Source organism: Prinia subflava, chromosome 10 (assembly GCF_021018805.1).
Source record: "Prinia subflava isolate CZ2003 ecotype Zambia chromosome 10, Cam_Psub_1.2, whole genome shotgun sequence".
Taxonomy (NCBI): Eukaryota; Metazoa; Chordata; class Aves; order Passeriformes; family Cisticolidae; genus Prinia; species Prinia subflava.
Window position 1 is genome coordinate 21,852,862 of NC_086256.1, and position 12,170 is coordinate 21,865,031.

At 38.7% G+C, this 12,170-nt stretch overlaps 1 protein-coding gene across 3 annotated transcripts in view; it reads right to left on the reverse strand.

Annotated features, from left to right (window-relative positions):
• Nucleotides 1–4,774: 4,774 nt before the first annotated feature.
• Nucleotides 4,775–12,170, reverse strand: part of NEK7 (NIMA related kinase 7) — a 60,574-nt gene continuing 53,178 nt past the window's right edge. For all 3 annotated transcript variants that reach the window (XR_010081481.1, XM_063407691.1, XM_063407692.1), the window contains one exon: nt 4,775–7,656. Coding sequence is in view for 2 of the 3 variants with exons in the window: in XM_063407691.1 (XP_063263761.1) it covers nt 7,546–7,656 (111 nt within the window). In the remaining variant the exon portion in view is untranslated. The remainder of the gene's footprint in view (nt 7,657–12,170) is intronic.

Here is a 12,170-nt window from a genome sequence, read left to right on the forward strand (position 1 = left end):
CACAGAACATTTGTATCAAGTTTTACTGCCAAAAGTTTTATTTTACACTCGAGTTGCAAATGAATATGGTGTAGACATCATACAGGATGCAGAAGTACTACGTGAACATATTTGTTAGCAATAACAAACTTTCAGAAAATAAAACATCCTAAGTTCTCCCTTTGTTCCAACACTTGACTTACCTTTTTGCAATATAAAGAACATTTGTGGAGTGGCAGAACAAAGAACGGCCATAACTTGTAACTGAGGAGTTTCTGGCTGCACACAAGGCAAACAAGGGTTACAGCGAGGCACTGGAGCAGGCTGCCCACAGAAGCTGCACAATCACCCTCCCTTGAGGGTTTCTAGATCCTGCTGAAGCCTTAAGCCCTGCTCTGAATTCAGCACTGACTCAGCTGTCAGCAGGAAGCTGGACTAGAGACTTCTCTCAAGGTCCACTCTAATCTGAATAATTATAAAATTTGATTCAAGCACAATCAGCAGCCAAATTCAAACAAATCAGTGAATGCCTCCTGTTTTCCCCACTCCCAACAGAAAAACAACATTCATCTTTAATGAATCATCTTTACAACAGTCCAAAATGACTGAAATCAAAGAAACAAGCAGCAAATTAAGTGTACTGAAGAAGACCAACACCACATTAAAAGGCCTTTGCATCATTTAAAATTCTTTTTGTAACAGCCAACAGACTTTTTTAAATTGCTTTTTACACATTTGCAATTATCAGCTGTATAACAATACCAAATGTATTCCCAGTCATTTTAAACTGGGAGATTTCCTGCCCACACTGAGAAAGTTTCCACTGGCCCTCAATACACTGGGGGCAGTGCCATATTCCCTGCAAATGCCCCAGGGAAGCCATAGAAATGGGCTGGGAGGTGGGAAGGAAGTGAGGAATCCCAGAACATCTCCACTTTTATCCCAGGGACCATTTCTCCTCCTGTTTGAGACCCCTTTCTGTTGCTAGGGTTTAAATGGAAAGCAAGTGGAACTATCAGGAAGGACTCAATAATTTCCTATTTTTAATTCCATAAGACAGAAAATTGCAATTAGACAAAAGATGTAAGGTCAACACCCATCCCTAAGGAAGCTGTGGAAGAACTAACTGCATCATGTGATACAAAGCAGGCAACAGGAAATAAACATAAAACTGAAAAGTACTAGAATTTTTTTTGTGCCAGCAAACAACTGATCTTCTAAAACAAAATAATTACTCTGGTGCAAATAAAAAGTCAATAAATGCATGTATACCCACAGCAGATGTGACATTCAGCTCTATACCCTCAGTTCTAAAACACCCCACTTCTCAGTTTTACAGAGATTTTTATTCCTCAATCCCAACATATCTCAGGATAATTATGAGCAGCCAAAGGCCAGACAACCTGACCAGCAGAGAATCTCTGCAAACACACAATCTTCCACCTCTGAAAGCCTGCTAGAAGTCAGACCATGCAGCCACACAGAGGCAGCTTTGGCTTTATGTTCGGGTAGTGTGGGCAGAGCACTGCAGCCTGAGCTCAGTCCTGCCCCGGAGGCTCTGCGTGGCACAGAACAGAGGGGAGAGCTGTGCCCAGCTCTGGGGCCAGCCACGGAAACCCTTAGGCACGTTCTCATTTCAAGCAATAGTTAAAAGCACTGAAATCAGTTTCTACAGCAAGAAAACAACTGTTAGCTGTATGTCCAGGAACATGACAAAGTTGCATACACTAAATATAAAGCAATTAAAGAGAAAAATCTCTTTATCTGAAATGACAGAAAACTGAAGGCTCAAATTCAAGGGCTTTCGATATACTTGGAAAAACAATCTATTCCAACTCTACGGTACTGAAATATGATCAGATTTGTGGGATTTGGATCTCTTTAAAACACAAAACAAGTAGTAATTTGGTGGAGTTCCTTCTTCAGCACACAAAACAGCGAAAGCCCAATGACAATTCAATTGGGCTGCCAATTTTGATACTTTGAGGGGAGAAAAGAAGCCAAAATGACACAGAGGTTAAATCAGTGAAGATAAAAGATAAGAAAGAACAGATAAAGAGGGCTGGATTCGGATACATCTAACTCTGAGACATCTGATACGCAGGCATGGGAGAAGCGTCAGAGACAGAAAGGTTGTGGCCTTGGAAAACAGGCAAGTAAAATTGTCAGGGATGTTAGAAAACAGTCTAGAGGGAGTCAGGAATAAAAATTAGGTCTTTGAATCTGAGGCTGGCTGGATACTAAAGGAATAATCTGGAGACAGAACCACGGGAGAACCAGACTAAGGGGGAGAAGCACTGGATTTTTCGGCCATTCAAATAAAGTGTAACGTAAAAAAAATCCAAAAACAAACTGGAGAGAAGGTGTTTAGGTACATGAAATTAGATAAAAGGGAGAAAAAAAGGACAAAGCATTAAAACCAAAACCAGTTCTGATGATGAGTGTCACCCCCTTAAAGACAGATGAAAGAGAAACTTGGTAGCTACTGAAGGAAGAAGTAATTCAATGAAAGGAATGAGAGGCATAAAAGATACAGAAATAAAAGGGGCAAAATTGCACAGTTAGGAGGCAGAGAAGCTCAGTTCAGAAACAGATCCTGAGAATAAAAACAACTTTGAAAAGGATCTTGTCATGCAACAAAATCAGGATTGAAAATTTTTTATCAATAATGAATGGAAAAAGAAAATGAAAAGCAGATCTGCAAGCAAGCTCAACAAGAAAAAAAAAGGTGAAATAAAAGTGGTTAAAAAGTCCATTTGGGAAGAGCATTGAAGCAGGTAAGGCAAAGCCGAGTCCAAAGCTGTGTTGTGCTGACACACTCTTCAGATATTCAGAAAGGCTGGAATGGAAATTAAGAAATTACAAGAGAATATGTCTGGAGGGAGGAATGGAGACAGGGCAGTGTGAGAAGCAGGCAAAGAAATCATGTACAGAGAAGCAGACAGAGATAAAAATAAAGACCAGTGAGTCAAGGAAGTGAGGCCAATGAAGGAAGGAGGCAGCAATGAAGACGAAGGAGTCAAAAAGGTTAATAGACTGGAGATCCCAAAAGGAGTGAGTGACAGGGTAGAGGAGAGAGAAAGACAGATAAGCTGAAAAGAGAGCAGGTAGTGATCAGAGAAAAGGAATTGAGAAATGAGAGATAATAAAGTGAACAGTATTTAGTAAAGACAAGGTCATGGGAATGGATTGAGGCAGTGAGAGAAATCTATCTAAAACTAGGAATCACAGGCATTGGGCTGGAAAAACAGAATGAAGAATAAAGGATTAAAGTACTGATCAGGGGAAAGAGACTGGGCTTGCCCATGGGGAGGGATGAAATTTGAAAAGACAGAAATGGGTTGAGTTTAGCAAAGTCACAAAGAAAGATGCAAACTAAAGACCACAAGGAAAATGAGATACAGAGGACTTCAAAGCAGGAAGAGGGCAGGGCTGACAACAGGACTGACAAACCAGAAGCAGAAGCCAGGAGTCACAGAACTTTAGGGGTGAATATGAATAGAACTTTGTAAAAAGCATCAGAGAAAGGAATAAAGTTTAAAAAACAACTCTAAACATCTATATTTGAGTCATGTTCACAAACATAGGTAGCACCCTACAAGGCAGAGTCAGCACCTTTATCTCCCTCCTTGCCAGAAAGATTTACTCACCCAGATCAAACCAGAGATCAGAAATTCAAAAGATCAACACTGCCACTGACTAGATAATGTGGGGATATGGCTGAGTTGGGAAAATTTTGACTGTTGAAGTAGATAAAGACTAATTAAAAATTAAAGACTATTACAAATTATAGAAAAACAGTGATTTGACCTCTGCCATCCAGCACCTTTATGTCTTCACAAAACAAGACCTAAGGCCTTGGTTGACTCTCCCTCACATCACCCCCTGTTCCTACCAGCTCACAAGCCAACGCAGCATTCCCCAGCGCTCCAACTCAGCTGATAAGATTCTCACCACACTGTGTTACAGCAAAGATAAGAGATTGAGCAGACAGACTGCTGCAAACAAACGATTTTGGGTCCCATTCAGAGTATCTGAGAACCAATGGCATTAAAGTTCTTCTCCATTTCCAAGCCTCTGTCAAGAATTTCACTCTACGGCTTTCTTAATCATGAGCATGAATAAAACACCAGCCTTCTCAGACACTTCTAATACTGCATTTCATCTTCTGCTGTACTGGCATGTTTTTAAAGTTTCTGCTCATTACAAAAAGACAACACACTTCCATTGCCTGCTCATACAATTGGGAGCTGGATCATTAGGAGTGCAACAGAAGAGGGAAAAAACCCAAATTATTCTCTGCTACCAAACTAGTGACACACAGAGAGTATAAAAAGTGAGCTGAGCACGTAATTTCTATCTACCCTACTCTTTATTCTGATTACTGTTTGCTCGTGTGTGTAGATATGGTTCACTCCAAATTACTGAAATTACATAAAAACCAGCTGAAATATAAACATGACCTCACAGGACTGGGGCTGTAATGGGAGCTCTTTGTTATTTTTATGCTTTATCATATATGTTAATATGGCTTGAAAATCACTTTAAATTTAGTTTACAAATTTAGTTTAAAACACAATATATTGGTGTAATATTTTTAGATAATCTTTTAACAAATAATACAAAAGTGATTTTTTTAGTGTACTGTCTTTTGTTACAGTCAAGAAGTCTCACCTACAATCAACTACTGGAAGCAGTAAGTTGTCCACAAGACAGGCAGCATCTACTGTAACATATACATATAAATATATATCTCTAAAAAAGAAAAGTTTGAAAAAATATCATAGAAACGCTATAGTTTTTACATTACATTTAATATTTGTATGTTTTATTTCTATTGGACTACTGCACTGCAGAGGAGCTTTTGACACAAAGGGAATTTATGCAATGTCATTCAAAGCACAAAGTTCACTCCTGACACAAGTTAATACTGGAGCATTACTGAAATAAAAGGAGGAGCTGGTCAGACATTTTGGGTAGAAATGTAACATGTTTTCTTTAAAGAAAATAAACACATAATGCCACAACTTAAAATAAATAGTGCCAGATGTTATAATCAACATATGAAAAACAGGATGGTGGTTTAGAAAAGAAAATATTTTATAAGCACATAGCATACATTGTTGGAGTGATATAACAAAACTTATAATTCTCATATGTTACCAGGTACTTTAGGGAGAGATTCTACAATCCCCACCTGTGTAAGCAGTTCTATTAACCCACATTGTCTTTTATTACTGAGTTTGGTACTAGAGCCAGGTGCACCATTCATTTCACAGATTTTAAGTCAGGGACAACTATTTCTTTTCCTCAGCACAGTATTTCATCATAACTACTAAAAAAATCCCACACTGCTAAAAAAATTTAAATGTTTAAGAAGGCGTATTTGCTAACTCTTAACTCATGATTCTCTTACTCAACATACCCTTCCAGGGGAGGGATATCTATCAGCAGTTTCTGGCAGGAAAAGTTCAACACTTTATGCATAATATTAGATACAAATAGCCTGCATTGCATTTAGCTTTTTCGGTGATTTTTAAATGTTCTAGCACATTTCAGAAAAAAAAAAAATTGAGTACTTGTGCATACTAAGAACTAATTCTGGCAGTCAAACAAGTATTGTGCTGACTTTTCCAATACAGAGCATTTCATTCTATGACATGTGAAACATTGTTACAGAACATAACCATCATGTTTTAAATTATAAAACCATTTAATTAATGAAAACAAATCTAGAGGTTGCTAAATACAGACCAAAGTTTCTCAAATACCTCTTTCCAACAAACTTCTCCACTGAAGTTCTATAAGGTTAAGTGCACACAGAAGTGAGAAATAATACTACAGTTTCATACAATTTGTCCTACAAAACCTGGAAGCAAAAAATAAAAAATTATGGATTAAGATAAGCTGATGATCTGGTACATACCATCTAAAAACTCCCTTTCTTTTTCCCAAACATAATTTTCATAGTATTTGTAGTTTTAAAAAATACAAAACCAAAACCAACCCTGACCCTCCCTTGAATACAAACTCCACAATTTTTTTGAGCATTATACCAAATAAAAATTACAGCTGCAGAGAAATAAACAAGCAAAACATAATCTGAGCATGCAGGGATGTGACTGCATCTAGAACCTATATGTGTATGTACATAGTGCTGCTTTTATTTGAACTCTTTACCCACATAAAGACTTAACTGACAGTAACAGCTCGTTAGCTGCTATCACTGATTATAATTACCTTTAGACAGTTCTGTAAAAAAAGTTCAGTCTTGAAACTCAAGGAATTTCATTTCACTCTCCATTTTACCAAATTTAAAAACAAGACACATTCCTTCCTTAACAATGAAAATATTATATACGCATACCCCAAAAGGCACTAAGGTCTAACAAAAATATTCAGCATTTCCTTTTAAACTAATAAAGTATCTGTAAGACAGTTTGCATATATAATTGTTGCCCAAATTAAGGCGTGGCAACTTCCTCTTAAACATAAAAGCTATAATTTACTTCTGCTAAATATAAAACTAAGTCTCAGGGATACAGTATACAATAATCATATATTTATGTAGAATACATTCTGTGCCATACTAGACTATTATATCTTTGCCAAAAAAATTCAGGATTTAGAAAAAAAAGATTAAAATTTAAATATACTGTAAGGTCACTCAAATTATTTTAAACACAAAAATCTACAGAAACATATACACAAACAGTTGGGAAGTTGTAACTTAAAGATCACATCTTTTAATCAGACCTGCTCAAAGGACAGCCATAAAAGAACCCTATTGGCTACAAGAAGCATCTGCATGTTTTTAACACTGAACTATGCAGACTCCCATTGCCCCAGGGCAACGCTGCACAAGTCCAGTGAAAACCAGATTGCTGAATCAATACCTTAAATTTTCCCAGAAAACCTTCAAGAAATGTTTTGTGTGTTATGAGAGACTAACAAAACAAAAGGGGATGTTACAAAAATTTCAGCGTGACAGTTTTTCCTGAAATTATTTTTCCATTGCATTTGGCAAGCAGAGAACTAATTCTATTCCTTGTCTAGTCTTACAGAAAGAACTGCAAAGTACAATTCAATATAAAATACAATAAGATCCTGTAATAATTCTGTTCCTCTTGGAACAAGGATTAAAATAAAGTTAACTGTGCTGATTCATACTTTCCATAAATTACTAAAAAGGTGAGAGATTCAGACATTTTGCTTCTCGATAATAAGCCTAATATCTGTATCATGTGCAAAAGTGCAACTGTGTTTTAGAACTGAGGCCCAACTGAATACAATTTTGTCATTACAGAAAGTATACTTGAACCCACTAACATGGAAACAGTGGTTCACGGCGTCTCAAAATTCCGCTTTACATATTTCAACCTGTTGTACGGCTGCAAGTTAGCAAAAAACACAAAACCCAGAAAGAAACAGAAAACAACAAAGCTTGTACATAAACTGGCTTACAATTCCAAGCACAACAGTAAGCTTCCAACAATTCCATTTGTGTGAGGCACACGGAGAGGTGGGCACTGGGTTCTGCTGCTCCTGCCCGGGCTGTGCTGGTGCTCAGCTGCTGGCGGTGTGTGCGTGCATGCGTTTCGCTACATCGTACACGTAGGCGATGTCTGGGCGCTTCTCCGGATCCGGGTTGATGCACATATTCACTAATTGTCGCAGCTACCAGAGGGAGAGAACATGACAGCAGCGTTGGCCTTCTCACAAGCAGCATTTGTGCGGTATCAAATTCAAATTAATACAACCGGCAAAAATTAGGCAAACAGCGATTCTGCACAGGCACACGGGCAGCCCTCCCTCTCTGCTCACACGCTGCACGCTGCCTTATGCAAACACGTATGCAACACACTCCCCTGATTTCTACACTCTGCACTGCTGTCCAGAAAAACTGACAAGCAAATTCAAGTTCTAATCCTTCCAACACACAACTTTAGACATGCATTTAGTCCAGTCCCACATAACTGATAGAAAATTCCCCATGTTTCTGGAGGGCTGTGCCGGCAAAGCCCAGAAGACTGAAAGGAGCAGAGAGCAAAGGTAAACGAGGGCTGCTTTGCTCATTCAGTCCCGATACAGGAGTTAGCCAGCAATAAATGGCATTTCTGCCTGACAGGGCCCAACAAACAAAAGGCAGTGGTGCTCCAACTAACACACAGTTAACTCCCAGAACCTGCTACTGCCAGGAGCTACCAATACACACACATTCATTCAGCACTCAACAAATTAAACTCACTGAGGGCTACCTGTTATAAGGACTCCACCCTTGAGGAAATATCTGAACTTAAAACTGGAAGCTGGGAAAGTATTTTGGGCAAGTACTGCAAGCATTATGCTGGCCCTCTTACTCCACTTGTCCATGCTGAAGACACGATACTGGAATAAATAAGCTTTGGCCTACATCCCAATACATATTTCCTCAGCATCAGATTGTTTATAGTGTTCTTTATGTAAAGAAGCACATAATTAACAAATATTCACAAAAGTCTCTATCTGGGAATAAACAAATCACTATGACCAGAAAATCCCATGTTTCAGAAATATCATAACTTATTGGGTGTCTTTAATAGACATACTCAGCATGACCAACCCAAAAGAACTTCCCCACCACTTGCATACTTTTCATTGCCTTTACAAACTGCCAGGACATTTGAGGGCCTTTCTTCCTGCACTGATATGCCTAAGAATTTATGACATTAGGACTTAATATATTGGATGGATAACCTTCTGATAGGGCATCTATTTTGAACTGTGTGCATCTCCTAAGCATTTTTCAACATGGAACATACCTGTTTCATACTGACTTACTGAAATGTTCACAGTGCTTTGCAAAAACTACTTAACCAACTCAGAGGATCTTTATGCTTTTAAGTAGCTTTGGCAAATCCTCCTGGACCTCCTTATAGCACTGGGGACAGGTGGGGAGGAGGAAAGGGACACTCCAATAAACACACTGTGATTCAGTCTTCTATGGCAATATATCAAATTTGGTTTGGTCTCCCAGCCAGTACTACTAGGTAAGATTATTGAAAAACAAATCTGTAATTATTGCAACTAATACAGAGCAACCTCATCACCCTCATTATTCAAAAGTAACATAGGCTGTCTCTTTAAACCTGCCATCGGAGAGTTTCCTTCCTGCTTTTTAGAAAAAGAACAAGAAGGATTTTGAATTATAATTATACTCCTTTCACTTTTCTGAAGATTCATTCAAATGCATGGGAATAGGAATTCCTGAAGTTAAGGAAGAAGCACTGCATACCACTATATAAAGCTTTGTCCATTAGCCCTTGCAGACAAACTGTACGTGACATACAGATTTTTGTATTCAACAGTATAAAAACTGTGCTATTAGATATCCCATTCTTTAGCAAGAAGAACTCAATATTTAAAAGTGAGATAACTCTGAAGATAGTGGTCAGATTACTAGATTGAAAAGAAACTTATTGAACCAAAATAATCTGTAACAGACTTGCTATTTGAATTTTAAATACATTAAGTGTATTCTGACTAAGGGAGTTATAAAAGCCATCATATCGCTTCTGGCAATCAATAACAGAATACAATGCCAGTGGCAATAAAAACTATTAGCCGGCAATAACTCCCAAACATTTGAAGAACACAATGCTGGAAAACATTAGCTACTGTAAGAAATAATAATTGCCAGCACGTAATACAAACATGCAAGCCAAACAATCTCCTGCAGAAGAAGCAGGTGGGACACAGGGTAAGCAGGAGGCACGGTATAAGCAGAGATGAGCAGCTTGCCATGCAACATCTCAGACAGTCTGCACACAAAACAGAAACACTGAAGAACCCTCAACATCATCAAGCCAAAAATTAGAGTCAACTAAGCAAACATTTTGTGAGGAGAATACAGGTGTAACTTATCTGCAAAATACATCTAATCCTGAATGTATACATTTCTCTTTCTCTGTGAAGACTTCCATCTGTTCAACAGAACTGCATACAGTGAATAGTCCTCATAATGGACCTTGAAGGGTTGAAACCCACCAAGGCAGCATCAGAGGGGAAGCAGAGTGTCCTTTCTCCTGTTTTTACTAGCTTTTTAATCAAAACTTTACTGTTTGCAGAACAGCAGAAACACATCTTCAAGGAATTTAGCTGCTGAGCACTGGAGAAGCCTTGTCACAGACCTCTTCAAGTGGCAGTCACTGCAGTTACTGCACTGTCTGTGCGCCCCTCTTCCCTTGGCAGGGCCAGAGTCTCACTGGTAAGGCACCAATGCTGAGCTGGCTGTGCCTGGGACACTGCACAACAACAGTGCAGATTCCTGAGTCATTTGAACATCCTTGAGCTCTTCTGAGCCTTTGAAACTGAAAAGCAAGCCCTTGGAGAAGGTGAATGAATTCTGCTATACAGAATGAACACTTACACGGGAACACAATCTTTCAGGACTGAAACGGGGACCACACTGGATGCTAATACTTGGTTATAGCACTGATCCTTCATCCCTACAGGAATATCCATTTCAATAAACTTGAAATCCATCTGTCAGCCCCTCTAGTACCAAGAAAATTTCCAGTATATCAGAAAAGCTCACCAGTGCCATGGGAAGAGGCACTGAGAGTCTAAAATCAGACTACCATTAGAGAGAGGAGTCATTTTTTACTACTTGGCACAGACTGGCCAAGAGGCAGGGCAGACTGAGCCAGAGGGACCTCCTGTTGCATCCCCTAGCTGCAAACTTCTTTGTCTGTTCATTGTTCTTAACCTCCTCTGTGCACTTAGCACAGTGACTGTCTTTAGCCTGGAGCTGAGCCTGACACTGCAGCAGTGGGACACACTTTCTTTAACTTTAGCAGGTTTTTCAGCTATGAAATAAATAATTATCACTCAGGTCAGGAGGAGAGGGGAAAGACAGAAATATGACAGGCAAGTACTCTGCATTGTTAGCCAGCTGAAATAGAGAAATTTCCATATAGGGAAGTTTGGATTTAAAAAACCTGCACACAACACCATTTTTACTCTGAATAAAACCTTGAAGCCTTTTCTGAGTGCTTTTCTCAAGACCTGCTGGCAACTAACACTACCATTGTGGACCTGCTGGCTCCTTCTGCTTTTACATCTGGGCAGGAGGTTGGCAACGGACTTTAGAAGAAATGCACCTCAATCAAAGGGAAGATTTTAAAACTTCATCACTAAAGCAGTGTGATACTAATATTAGCTGACAAGGTTTTAAGAGTATTGATTGGAGCAAGGGCAAGGGAGCCCCAGCTTTGAATTCTCTAAAGCAGAACAGCTTTCAGTAAATGCTGAGTACTGACTCTGAATACCAGATGTTTTTAAGGGATATTAAAAAATTGAGATATCCAAAGTTATCAAGCATTTGAAAATCTTGGCTTGTGTCTACCACTGAAGCAATAGTTTGAGAAAATGCATCTCAGACTGTTAGGATTTCTAATCAAGTTTCAAAAGTTTCTTGAAAAAGCACTTGTCTTCTACTTCATAATGAAAGTATTTACACTCCTATATTAGAGGATGCAGAGATCAACACTCAATGAAGTTTTTACTTCAGAAAGTTCGTTTTCATAAAAAATGAAGTGGTTTTCACTATTCAGTGGTCCTTGATTTTTACTGCTCAACAAGTGTTCTTCTGATCTGGTTACAGGTTTGACATCTCTATCTACTGTACAGGTGAGACATTTAGGACAGTATTCTAGTGTAAGAGGTAACATTTGTTTGTTTCTCTTTTCTACAGTTCATGCCAGCACAGTATTTTCTGTACAAGCTAAAAATGGTTTATTTTGGTGCAATAGGTAATAAATGTATATTTTTCAAGCACCTTAGTGAAGACAAAAGTCTTCGTAGCAGAACATAAAAAATATTCCCATTACAGTTTCCATAACTGATGGCTTCTTTTAAGAAACTGTTTTCTTATGCATCTCAATACCTACAGTAGCTCTGATTCTCTCATTATCTTTAAGAGTAGCTTGCATGCATTTTGCAGATAACTGGCTTATCCAAGGTGCTGAAGTACGTGTCTGCTTTGAAGTAACAGAAAGTAATATGTTGTGCTTTGCATGTGTTTGCAAAACAAAAAACCTATCCAGATGTAAGGAAAAGCTGGGCTCTCTCTCCCCACCCAAACTCTAAGACCTTCTATCTGGGTCAGACTTTGATATGTGCCCTTTGGCTGGGAATCCACATCTCCAACT